We start from the raw sequence: 13,166 nt of genomic DNA on the forward strand, positions 1-13,166 counted from the left end.
AATACTAAACACTATAAGCCCAGAATGCCTTTAGAGGAAGCAGGAGTAAAGATGAAAGTTCAATCCAAACAGGGAGTTCACTGGTTATCACCAAACATCAGGAAAAGTAAACTTTGCCACCCAAAAATTCACTGTTCCCAAAATATAAGATCTTATCGGTTAAGGGGACTGTAATTCATCAGAGACATTCTTTAAACCAACCCTCATTAGCCCTCTCCCAGTCAGCTCTCTGCATCTTTTGGGTCTCTGAGGTAAGCAGGAAGCCCCATCCCTCTCCTTGAATCCATTCAGTGCCTTTGCACAGGAAGTAAGCAGTGATTCAATTCAGTCCAGAAAACAGTGCTAATGAAGCCCCTACTATGTGCCAGAGACACAAAAAGACAAAATCCAACCACTCAAACTTCCAAGAGTTTACTAGTCACAAAACAGGTGCACAGAAGGGGCAGATAGGGGCTGTGGTGGATAGAGCCCTAGGCCTGGAGCCTGGTAGACCTATGTTCAAATCCAGCTCAGACACTTACTAGCTGTGTGATCCTGGGCAAGTCACTTGCCCTTTTTGCCTCAGTTTCCTCCTCTATAAAATGAGCTAGAGAAGGAAATGGCAAACCACTCCAGTGGAAAACCTCAAAGGGTGTCAGGAAGGTGACACATCTGAAAGAACCAAACCACAAAAAAAATGTAAAAAGTGAATATAATGAACACATCAGAAGGCTACCAGCTGAAGAGAGAGGGCTCAAGCTATGCACCAAAGAGGCCCTGGACAATTCTCTGAAGGAGCCCAGCCTGACCCTCCAAGGGGCAGAGGCGGAGGGACTGGTACTGGCACCTGGACATAGGCTGGGTGCCTGGGGAACAGCTGCCAGCCAGCTTCTTGAGACTTTAAAAGAGAGGCCTGAAATGACTTGATCTGCTCCAAAGGCTTCCCCCCACCCATCTGGGCCCCAGATTGCTTGCTAGCCCTGCTCCTACAACACGGAGTGGATGCTTCGTTGGGATGTTTCCTTCTGAAGAAGCTGAACATTGCTTCATGCCGCAGGTCCCCTGAAGAACCAAACCGGGGGTCTGAAAAACAAGTGGCTCCAACAGGCAGCAAGAGGGCAGCAATCTTGGGGAGCCCTGGTCATCAGTCCTGATCCTCACTCCATCAACTAAGGACAAAAATCATGCTCTTTCCTCCAACGTCCCCAAGTGGTGTCTGTGCTCCATGGACCTCCCTCAGGGCCTTGTGGTGCTCCCACCCAATCAGACTAGGCTCCCTGGCTGCTTCCTTCCACTGTCCTCCAGATGCCGGGCCAGGTGCCCCAGGTTGAGGGTGGTGGCAGTGGATGAGCACCCCCTGGCAGTGCTTGGATGTTCCAGTGGGTGATGGAGAAGCCCCTGGAAGACCAGAGGAGCGAGGATGATCAGGGTGTATGTGAGGGAAGGGGTCCTGGGGGCTGCAGGAGGCACCTGCCCTTCAGAGGGAGCCGACAGCCTGGGAGCAGCAAGAAGGCCGGAGCACTGTGTGCTGCAGGACGAAAAAGGGGAGGGATAATAAATCATTTTTATTTGTCTCCCTGGACAAAAAAGTACCTTCCTGCATTTCCCTGAGACTCAGGAGGCTCGGTGCTTATGGCCTTCTGCTCCAGTCTGCTTGACCTTGGGCGAGTCATGTTCCTCATCCAGGAAAGCAGGGAGTCACCTGGCTCTAAATCCAGGACACGGAGTTAAACTGAAAGTCAAAAAGGCATCTCGCCTGGGTTACCCCATCCTCTGCTTGCCCCTTCCTCTTCTCTTTAGCCTGTGAGTAGCTTGTTTTGCACACATGTGCTTGCATGTTGTCTCCCCCCTTAGACCAGAAGGTCCTCAAGGGCAAGAATGGTCTTTGCCTTTTTTTGTATCCTGAGCACTTAATACTGGACCAGCACACAGTAGACACTTAATAAATGCTTATTGTGAGAACATTATGAAATGCAAAATGGATAATTTTGATTACATTAAATTGAAAAGTGTTTGCACAAGGTTAGGAGAGAAGCAGAAAACTGGGAAAGAATTTTTACAACCAGTGTCTCTGATAAAGGCCTCATTTCTAAAATATACAGAGAACTGAGGCAAATGTACAAGAATACAAGTCATTCCCCAATTGATAAATGGTCAAATGATACAAACAGGCAGTTTTCCAAGGAAGAAATTAAAGCTCTCTATAGTCACATGAAAAAATGTTGGTGAAGCCGTGAGCTGATCCAGCCACTCTGGAGAGCAATTCGGCACTGTGCCCAAACGGCTACAAAAACGTGCGTACCCTCTGACCCAGCACCGTGTCATGAAGAGATTACAAAAATGGGAGAAGGCCTACATGTACAAAAATATTCACAGCAGCACTCTTTGTGGTGGCCCAGAACTGGAAACCAAGGGGATGCCCGTCCATGGGGGCATGGCTGGATAAACTGTGGTACATGAATGTGAGGGAATACCACTGTGCTGTCACAAGTGATGAGCAAGGGGACTTCGGGGAGGCCTGGAAGGACTTACGTGATCTGATGCTGAGCCTTGGACACAACAGCCAAGGTGCCAGGACGCTCCTGACAGACCCAAAGGACCTGCAGAGACAGGGCCGAGGACTCAGGGCGCCCAGCCCGGCAGGCTCTGCTTTCCTTCTCAGAGCTTCCCCCACTCTTCATAATTCTGTGTAGCATGACCAACATGCACATGCGTGTAACAGGAATGCACGTGCAGAGCCCACATGAGACTGCAGGCCGCCTAGGAGAGGGGAGAAAGAGGGGAGGGGGAGCGGAACAGGGGGAGACAGGGGGAGGAAGGGGGAGGAGGGGAGAGGGGGAAGGAGGGCAGGGGGAGGGGAACAGGGGGAGGGGGAGAGGAACAGGGGGAGGAAGGGGAGGAGGGGGAGGGGAACAGGGGGAGGAAGGGGGAGGAGGGGAGAGGGGGAAGGAGGGCAGGGGGAGGGGAACAGGGGGAGGGGGAGAGGAACAGGGGGAGGAAGGGGGAGGAGGGAAAGGAGGGGAGAAGGGGAAGGAGGGAAGGGGGAGGAGGGCAGGCGAGGGGGAGGGGAACAGGGGGAGGAGGGGGGAGGAGAGGGAGGAGGGGGAGGGGAACAGGGGGAGGAAGGGGGAGGAGGGGAGAGGGGGAAGGAGGGGGAGGGGAAAAGGGGGAGGAGGGGGAGCAAGGGGGAGGAGGGGAGAAGGGGAAGGAGGGCAGGGGGAGGGGAACGAGGAGGGGGGAGCAAGGGGGAGGAGGGGGAGAGGGGGAAGGAGGGCAGGGGGGAGGAGGCAGGGGAGGAGGGGGGAGCAAGGGGGAGGAGGGGAGAGGGGGAAGGAGGGCAGGGGGAGGAGGGCAGGGGGGAGGGGGGAGGGGGAGAGGAACAGGGGGAGGAAGGGGGAGGAGGGAAAGGAGGGGAGAAGGGGAGGAGGGAGGGGGAGGAGGGGAGAGGGGAAGGAGGGAAGGGGGAGGAGGGCAGGGCGAGGGGGAGGGGAACAGGGGGAGGAGGGGGAGGAGGGGGAGGAGGGGGAGGGGAACAGGGGAGGAGGGGGAGCAAGGGGGAGGAGGGGAGAAGGGGAAGGAGGGCAGGGGAGGGAAGAGGGGGAGGAGGGGAGAGGGGGAAGGAGGGCAGGGGGAGGAGGGCAGGGGGAGGAGGGGGGGGAGCAAGGGGGAGGAGGGGAGAGGGGGAAGGAGGGCAGGGGAGGAGGGCAGGGGGAGGGGGAGGGGGAGAGGAACAGGGGGAGGAAGGGGGAGGAGGGAAAGGAGGGGAGAAGGGGGAGGAGGGAAGGGGGAGGAGGGGAGAGGGGAAGGAGGGAAGGGGGAGGAGGGCAGGCGAGGGGGAGGGGAACAGGAGGGGAGGAGGGGGGAGGAGGGGAGGGGAACAGGGGGAGGAGGGGAGCAAGGGGGAGGAGGGGGAGAGGGGGAAGGAGGGCAGGGGGAGGGGAACAGGGGGAGGAGGGAGAGGGGAAAGGAGGGCAGGGGGAGGAGGGCAGGCGAGGGGGAGGGGAACAGGGGGAGGAGGGGGGAGGAGGGGAGGGGAACAGGGGGAGGAAGGGGGAGCAAGGGGAGGAGGGAGAAGGGGAAGGAGGGCAGGGGGAGGAGGGCAGGCGAGGGGGAGGGGAACAGGGGGAGGAGGGGGAGAAGGGGGAGGGGAGGAGGAGGGAAGGCAGGGGAAGGGCAGGAGGGGGAGGGGCCGGGGGGGCAAGCTTCACACTTACGAAGTGAATGTTGAAAAACAGATTAATTATTCATATGCATATATAATATATATAAATAAAAACAAATGAATTTTAACGAAAGACAAGCCAAGGCTCACGGCTTCACGCCGGGATGAGGGCGCCATTGAGGCTGCGCAGGCACCACGTGCCTGGGGGAGGGGAAGCCCTGCTCTTCCCGCCCCCGACACCGCAGCGCCCAATGGCGCGCGCCCAGGCCTCGAAGCAGAGCCTCATTGGCCAAGGCCCTGCACAGACGCTGGCTCCACCTCCGGAGGGGACAGGCCGGCGTAAGCGGGACTGGGGGGGGCACGTGCCCGGCGTGTGCCCAGTTACGCCTTCCCGCATGCGCGCTGACACTGCCCCCTGCAGGCCAGCCTTTTTGATCCGTTTCCCTGTCAGTGTAGAGGACGGGGCAGGAGGCCGAATCTAGGCGTGGCCATCTGCATGTGGAGAAGGAGCCCCGGGGGGCCCCGCCCCGCAGCCAGCGCTGAGCCCTCTGCGCGTGCGCAGGACTGGGAGGTGGGCGGGCCGAACAGAGGGCGCGTGCAGGCGGAAGCGGAAGCTGCGGCAGCGTCCCAGGCGGTGTCTGTGTGGCGGCTGAGGGGGCCGGGTGCGCGGGGGCTGAGGGCTGAGGCGGCCGGCGCCCCGCACGGGGCCCCGCGATGCGCGCGGCAGGCCGGACCGGGCCCGGGGCCGGGGGCTGGGCCGGGGGCGGGCGAGCCGGGGGAGTCGGGGCCAGGCGGGCGGCATCAGCGAGGCTGCGGCCCGCGGGCTGGGGGCGCATTTAGAAGGCCTCGGCCCTGGCCCCGCCCGGCCCTGCTGACTCCGTCCCGCCCCCGCCGCCGCCATGGCCTGGGTGCTGAAGATGGACGAGGCGGTGGAGGCGGGCCTGGTGCACGACTTCGACGCCAGCCTGGCGGGCATCGGCCAGGAGTTGGGTGCTGCCGCCTACAGCATGAGGTGTGGTCCGGGGCCGTGATGGGCAGTACGGGGGCGCGGCCGCGGTGGGCGGGGCAGAAGGGGTGGGGCCGCGGTGGTCGGGGGCGCACGGGGGTGGTGCTGTCGGGGGGCGTGGTGGGCGGTGCTGTGGTGGGTGGGGCCGCACGGGGGGGGGCGGGGCAGCAGGGGGGGGCGTGATGGGCGGTGCTGTGGTGGGTGGGGCCGCACGGGGGGCGGGGCAGCAGGGGGTGGGGCGTGATGGGCGGGGCCGGCCGGAGCCTCCCTCCAGGGAAGGCTAGAGCAAGCACCTACCCTGTGAAAATTGAGGCAGGCGGGCAGAGTCCTCTCTTGGCCTTCCAAACTCCATCTTGTACGCTTCCTTCAGGTGGTGAGCTGCCTGAGGGCCAGAGAAGGCCTGGCACGTAGGACATGCTTAAGTGTTCATTGACTGGTTGGAGATCTGATTGGGATAGATCCTTACCTTCCTGTGCTTTTCCATAATGACCCTTTAAGATTCTTGACCTTTATTCCTTCATGGGAAGTTTGTTTTGATTTCTGGCTCTCTAAAATAATCTGGTTAGGTTCTTTTGAAAAGCCTTTTCCTAATTTTATTGATCAGTAGTTTTTTTCCTTTCAACTTTATTGATCTCTTTAATTTTCAGAATTTCTATTTAATTACTTAGTAGGGGATTTTTTATTTGCACAATATTTTTAAGCTGCAAAGTTAATTCGTTATTTTATTCATCACTTGTACTGATGAAAGTATTTAGAGGTATAGTTTTCCTTCAGAAGTGCTTTAGTTATCCCATCGGGTTGGCATATTGTCTCATTGCTGTCATTTTCAGTTATTTACATAATTTGTTCTGTAGAATTGTTTGGTGTCTCTAATTTATTTTGGATTCTTTCTTTAAAATGCTTTTATTGAATTACAGTCAGTAAATGATGTGTTTAGTAGGTCTACTTTTCTACATTTTTATGGTGAGGTCTATGGTCTGCTACACGGTTAGTTTTTGTAAAGGTGCCACATACACCTTTATTACATGTAAATTCCTTTCTGTTCTCACTCAAAGATCTCTCTTCAGGTACTTCTTTCTCTTTCATCTCTTGGTTGGGTTTGTCTGAGTCTGAAAGGCATACGTTAAGAACTCCTAGTTATGCTATCTGTTCCTCTTGTTCAGTTAGCTTTTCTTATTGGTAGTTAAATACTTTTTTATCAGGTGCTTTTGTATTTAATAGTGCTTTGAATAGTCTTAATGCTCTACTGCCCAAAGGAAGAAATTTAAAGAACAACCTGGATTGAAGTTCATCCCTTTGTACCAGTTTTGTTCTGGTTCCAGAACATCCTCCACTTCCTTCCTCCTCAGAGTGCACTGCATGATTCATTCCTGCTTTGCTGTGGATTCTTTAGATCAGATGCCTTTTACCATCATTCTGGTTCCTAGATTTCTACATAGCAAGGATATCTGGCTGGGTCCCCCACCTGATACAGAACATTTTTGGAAGCTTCCAGAAGATGGCCCCAGAGGGGCTGATAGCTACGGTCCCCACCCACCCAACAGTTTTGGACACTAAGCAGGAAGGTCCTGCAGGGGGGAGGTGACAGAGAAGTACAAAAAGCAAGTCACATTCAGCAGCAGTCTTGTTAGAAGATATGGTTGACCAGGGCTGCTTTTTTCAAATGGAGGTTCTGGGAAGATGTAGCCAATCAGAGGTAGAGGCCTCAGGCGAGGAGGGAGCTTCCCGCATGAGTAGTTCAGAGGTGGAGTGAGCTTCTAGTTGGGAGTCCAGTTGGAGGGGAGTCGGGAGTAATGATAATTGCTAACATTTATATGGGAGGCAACTCAGTGGTTCAGCAGATAGAGCATTGGGCCTGGAGTCAGAAAAACCTGAATTGAAATCCAGCCTCAGACACTTATTAACTGTGTGACCCTGGACAAGCCACTTAATCCCGTTTGCCTGAGTTCACTGAAGAGGGAAATGACAAACCACTCCATTATCTTTGCCAAGAAAACCCCATTTACATGGGGTCACAAAGAGTTGGAAATGACTGAACAAAACCAGCGTTTTTCTAACTCTTACTGTGTGCCAAGTACTTTACGTTATTATCTCATTTGATCCTTATTTGTTAGCTGTGGGCAGTCGGTGCTGTTACGATCCCCATTTTACAGATGAGGGAACTAAGACAAACAGGAGTCAACTAACTTGTCCAGCATCACATAGCTAGTAAGTGTCTGAACCTGGATTTGAATTCCTGACTCCTGGCACAGCATGCTGTGCACTGTGGTGCCCTGGCTGCCCCATTATTATTACCTGAAGCACTAAGTAGTACTGAGCCTTGATTCTCCTCTTTCACATGAGGCTGATGGATATTATTATGCCTCCAGCTTTTGGTCTGTGGTCCCGTAACCTTCTGCAGATGTGCAGCCATTTGTAAGACTGTAGTGCCCTTAGGCCGCCAGGACTCCTTACAGGCTGATCACTGAACCAGAATAAAGGGGGGAGATGTTCCAGAGAGGCCTTGCCTATTCTGTCGGCATTCAGATTTACCCTCCTTCCTTGGCTAAGAGCTAGTTACTCCTTCCTGCATCTTACATCCTTCTCTTGTTCTCTGACAGAATTGATGCCTTTGTCTTCTGAAAGCCCTCTCTCCTGTCAGCAGTGTTGGTGTTCAGAAGGCTCTTTGTGACACCTGCATATGTCTCTTCCTCATCTCTAAAGCTGAATCGCTAGCTGTGCATTTGTTTTTTGTGGTGTTTATGAGGAAGGTCCCTTGGAAATAATCTCTTCTGCTCTCAGTCTCCCTTTGCTCTTCATTTCTGAGTTAACTTTTTACAGTTCCATTTACCACATAAGACCCAATAAAATCCAATTTAATGTCGTTGATGAGTAAAATTCTTTTGTTTTCAGTGATGTGTTGGCCCTACCCATTTTCAAGGAGGAAGACTCTGGCCTTCCATTGAATGGTGACCCCAAACAGCCTCCCTTTCAGTACATCCTGTGTGCTGCAACATCCCCTGCAGTCAAACTGCATGATGAAAGCCTCACTTACCTGAACCAAGGTGAGAGATGGGGTAGCAAGGCCAGTGGGACGGGGCAGCTCAGCCTGGCTCCCCTTGCGGGGTGGAGATGGGGTGGGGCAGCTGGGAGGGCATGCGTCCACCCTCGCATCCAGCATCTGAGCGAGAAGCCTTTGTTGTTGCTTTGGTTCAATGGGTATCAGCGCTTGTTCTTCAGAAATTCTCCTAAATGGGCTTGAGAAAAGCTTTCCTTCCCTTTAAAAGAAATTTCTGTTGATGTTTTTTTTTTTTATGTCACCATAAGTTCCCTGTTAACTATTCAGCATAAAAAATGGGATTTCTTCAGGGACCAAGACAAACAAGCATTGCGGACCTGTCCGTCCTAAGAGACTGGGGCACGTGCGGTCCCTCTGGGCCTCCTGAATCATCGTCTCTTCCCTATTCTGTGCACTGTCTCACTGACCTTGCTGTAGTTCCTGTCTCTGCTGTTTCCTTGACTCTGTTCATGGAGCTCCTCCAAGCTTCTCTGTCTTTGTCATAGTCATGTTTGGGCATGCCATGATTGGTGGGCCTCTCTGTGGCTTCTAGCACTCATCTACTTCTGCATGAAAAGTGCTGCTCTGAATATTTTGGTGTCTTTGAGGACTTTCTTCTCAGTGACCTCCTTGGGGTATGTGTCTGGCAGTAGACTCTCTGGGTGTGAATGTATGGATGTGTTAGCTTATTTGCATAATCCCAAACTACTTTTCACAGTGGTCATACTGATCCGATGTTCCACCAACAATGTACAAGCGTGCCTATCTCCTCACAATCCTCCACCATTGACTCATCCCACCTTTTGCCGCCTTTTGTCTCCTTGGCCATTTTGCCTGGTGTGAGGGGAAGTGTCTCAGGAGTGGCTTGGGGTCATCAGTACTTTGCATTTACGTTCTTGTGTTCCTGTTCTTTGGCACCTTCTATCTTGGGGAATGGCTCTCAGAGGCACCAGTGTGCTTGACCTTGTTTGTGGTTTCACTCTTGGCCTAGGTGTGCATGCCTGGTAGTTGGGTAAATCCCTCAGCCCTTAATTCGGTAGTAGAGTCAGGCAGAAGCCCATGCTCCAGCCTTTCACCGCTAGGTAGGAACAGCCAGACCCCTCAGGTGCCTGCACTGGGTGCCGGGGGTGGGGAGGGGTGGGGGGAAGGGTGTCGTCTGAATCCAGGTTTGGGATTGCTTCCTTAGAGTGCACTTCTGGTGGAAAAGTTTGGTGTTCATGGCCAGGAAACACTGGGCTGTTTTGTTCTGGTGGAGGAGTCCTTGGTAGGAGCAGCTGAGAGCAAGGATTGGATGTGACAGTTGGGTGGCTTGTGCATGGTGGGAGGCTGGTGTCTGAAGGCCCATGGCCATCTGATGAGTGTCCCAAAGAGAGCAGCCAGGGAAGGGAAAGGCCAGTGCTAGATTTGTCCCACTCTGTCCCAAGAGCAGTGGAGAGAAATCGGCCATGTAGAGCCCATCACGAGGAAATCTTTCTGACCAGGAGAACTGTCCCAGAGGGGGTTGGCTGGTGGATCTTGTTGGCCTCTGAAGTTCTGACTGGCACTGAGATTCAGGAAACTCAGTCTGGTCCATGAGGAACACATTCAGGAGGGATAGGGTGCCCAAGAAGCCTGTGGGGGAGGGGACAAGTGGTGTGTGGGGTGGGGGGAGTCACCGGTCACTCAGGAAGGTGGCCTCATGGGCAGTAGGGCTTCTGGAAGTGCCCCCAGGTCTGAAATGGTCTGGGTGTCCAGGTGGCCCTGTGGTTGGACTGTTGTGGGCATTGGTCTCTGTTTCTGCCCATGGGCAAAGTGCCCTCTTACTGAATCTCTGCCTGTTTGTGGCTTGGTGAGCAAGATGTTTGAAGAAGTAGGAATGAGGGGAAAACTTTAAGCCCTCATCATTGAGGTTCATTTGATTTATCTTGAGTATCTGTCCTTTTAGTAACCAGACTCAGTTTGATACCTGCTAAGGCTTCATACCTTTGCCCTTGTCTGGGGTCCATCAGGCAGGTGACCACAGGTAGGAATGGAGACAGCAGTAATCTGAACCTCTGCACGACAGGAGGGCCCTGCCTTGGCCTCACAATGGTGTATTTGGTGCCAAGGGCCATTCTCCCTCCCCAGGACTGCCTTGTTTTCAGCCCTGGGGACAATCAGAAACCTTGGTCTGAAGCCACGGTGACTTTTCAATCTAAGTGTAGCTGTCAGGGCAGGCCCAGCTTTGCTTTAAATTCCAGAAAATGCAAAAAAAATCTTTAATTCAGAATTTTAGAGAGAAGAAACACATGACAGATGTAAAATATAACTTTTGGAAAAGATTAAGAAGGGATTTTTTGAGCTCATTGTGCAACAGGTTAATTTCAGTTGTCATGGGTGTCATCGGGCAGCAAAAGCAATAAAATTTGTCATTGACTGTGCTAGACTTGGGAATCGGACTTTCCTGTTCCTTGGGGTGGGGAGCCCTGAGCGTGAGAGACTTGGCCGCCTTGGCCAGTTTTCTCCCAGGAAAGTTCTTAGTGACCTGACCTACTGTCTTCTTACATGTTGAGCTCATTCTCACTCCTTTCTGTGGACAGTCCTGTGTGGGCAGAGCTGGCCAGGCCTCTGACGTGATAGTGCCTCCAAAGACCCTGGGCTCGGCTCCTCTGAGTGGGATGGGTGCTTCGGTGGCTGGGAGGGGCAGCCTGGGAGGAAGGGAGATCACAGGCACAGCTCTTGCAGAAGGCAGGAACAGCATAGAATGTCCCAACGTTGGGCTTGTGAAGCATCGCTGGCTTTGGGATACACCTTGTCTCTGGCTGTAAGACCAGTTTTCCTTCCCTAATTGAGCAGGTGGTGCATTGTTAAAAACAAACTTGCATTGGCCAGTGTGGGAAGAGGAGATCCCTTTGTTAAGGCCAAGGGCTGTGAGAAGCCATTGTTTCAGAAATGTTTGCTTTTCCAATGGAGTTTGTAATGCCACAAAACTCTGACATTTCTTTGGAACAGGTCAGTCCTATGAAATCCGGATGCTGGACAACCGGAAAGTGGGAGATATGCCTGAGATCAGTGGAAAGTTGGTGAAGGTGAGGGACATCCCTTGGGGTTCCTAACTATTGTTTAACAACTCCTCAGTGTGAACTCAGTTTTGAGGTTTTCGTTAAAAGCTTTAAACCTTTGTACATAGGTACTTCATGGCTGTGGTCAGCACCTGCCCTCCACACATCTTGGCCTCTTGCCTGGGCTGGAACCATCATTTATTCATTCATTCATTCTTTCATTCATTCATTCATCCATCCATCCATCCATCCACTCTCTAGTTGGCAAGGTTAACTTCCGGCTGGCTCACACATTTTTCCTGTATTAGTCCTCTTTAGAATCAAACTGGTTGCATTTTTCCCATGATTTAATCTACTTTTGGGTCAGTGGGTCTTATTTACCACTCCCCATTTAAAAAAAATCTCAGGTAATAGTCCCTGCAAGATAAAATGTAAACACTGCCATTGTTTTGTAAGATATTTGGTAAAGGGCCTTTTCCCTCAAGTGAGTAGGGTGGAGAGCCCAGAGTCACTCTGAGCTCCAGCCAGAGATGCTGATGTCCAGGGCCAGAGAGCCCAGGGGCCCTGCTGGTTTCTTTCCTTGGGCTGACAGGAGATGGAGGCAGGCAGTAGGGGTTTGGGCTGACTCTCATTGGAATCTTCCTCTGCTCTTTGGAGCACTCTGCCAAGGGTGTCTAGCCTCAGTTTCCTCAGACGTGTTCAGTGCTCTTCTTGGGGGCTCTTTGCTAGGCCTTTGGGCAGCTCTTAAGACCATATGGTAACAGGGCCTTGTCTTTTGGGGAGCTAAGGGAGAGGGCAGAAGGAGCAGCACTTGGTGTATCACCCTGGAACAGCTTAAGGTTAAGAAAGGGGGCAGAAAATTCTCTGCATCTGCTTCTGACTCCCAGGATCACCTCAGGTAAAATCCTGCCCTTTCTCTTCTCTGGGCCTGAAATCTTCTCATCTGTAAAGTGGGTCATTTGGATCAATGGTCTCTAAGAGCCCTTTTAACCTTAACTTGGGGATCATGGACAGCATGGTGCAGTCACTTTTTTCTTTGTGGTCCTGAATACAGTCCCACTACTGACCGGGATTTCCTACTAAATCAGGGTGGTTAGCTGAACAATGTCCTGACCCAGGAGTAAGGTCTTGTGATGGCTTTTACCCTTCAGCCACCCTGGCTTCAGTGCTGCCTTCCCGCTGGGGCTGTGTTCCATAGGAAATCATCCTTGTAGATTTATTGTTAAGTGCTTTTGGTGGAAACATAAGGTTTTCTTAAGCGCTGGGGTCATCCGTAGTACTTATCTGGCCATCTTCCTAAGTCACCCTGGAGTCTTGGAAATGTGTTGTACAAGGCACTGAGCATGGTGCCTGACACGTATCAGGTGTGACTGTTAACCGTGATACCTAAAGCTGGACTCTTGCAATCCCAGAAAGGTTCTATTTGCTTGGGGGTGCCGTGTTTCTTGGTTTCTGTTTTTAGATTTTAGGTGTTTGTGAATAGTAAATTAGCAGAAAGTCAGAGTGCTTCTGGGAACGAGGCTCTCTTAGGCCATTCCATCCTCTCAGCCTGGCTGTTGAGCAGAGGTGTTTTCTCTCTTGTCCCTGCAGAGCACCATCAGAGTTGTGTTCCATGACAGACGCCTCCAGTATACAGAGCACCAGCAGCTGGAAGGCTGGAAGTGGAACCGCCCTGGGGACCGGCTACTTGATCTCGGTGCGTGTGGTTGGAGAAGCTAGTCCAAGGAAATTCACCCATTGGTAATCTGGTGGTGGCAGCAGCAGCTTGGTGTTTGGCAAAGCTGTCCTTCTCATCAGGGGATGGCTCATAAGCCTTGGGCCCAAGCTTATTGAGTGGAGCTGAATTCTCTTCTGAACCATTGCTGTTGCCCCTGGCAGCATCTCCATATTGATAATTAAGAAACACAAAGGGAAAAGCTCCCTAATGTTTAGACGTTTGAACAGGGCAGAGAATAGATTGGT

The 13,166-nt window shown here is 52.7% G+C and overlaps 1 protein-coding gene and 1 long non-coding RNA gene across 3 annotated transcripts in view; one reads left to right on the forward strand and one right to left on the reverse strand.

The window, feature by feature from the left end:
• Positions 1-395: 395 nt before the first annotated feature.
• On the reverse strand, positions 396-2,664 carry LOC140497840 (uncharacterized). Its single transcript, XR_011964864.1, has 2 exons — positions 2,512-2,664; positions 396-1,507 (listed from the first exon to the last, which is right to left on the reverse strand). It is a non-coding gene; the product is annotated as an uncharacterized lncRNA (long non-coding RNA).
• Positions 2,665-4,894: 2,230 nt separating this feature from the next.
• Positions 4,895-13,166, forward strand: part of UBP1 (upstream binding protein 1) — a 29,584-nt gene continuing 21,312 nt past the window's right edge. For both annotated transcript variants that reach the window (XM_072599296.1, XM_072599297.1), the window contains exons 1-4: positions 4,895-5,153; positions 8,040-8,191; positions 11,155-11,231; positions 12,795-12,900. In XM_072599296.1, coding sequence (XP_072455397.1) covers positions 5,041-5,153; positions 8,040-8,191; positions 11,155-11,231; positions 12,795-12,900 — 448 coding nt within the window. In that variant the 5' untranslated portion in view covers positions 4,895-5,040. The remainder of the gene's footprint in view (positions 5,154-8,039; positions 8,192-11,154; positions 11,232-12,794; positions 12,901-13,166) is intronic.

Source organism: Notamacropus eugenii, chromosome 3, assembly GCF_028372415.1.
Source record: "Notamacropus eugenii isolate mMacEug1 chromosome 3, mMacEug1.pri_v2, whole genome shotgun sequence".
Taxonomy (NCBI): Eukaryota; Metazoa; Chordata; class Mammalia; order Diprotodontia; family Macropodidae; genus Notamacropus; species Notamacropus eugenii.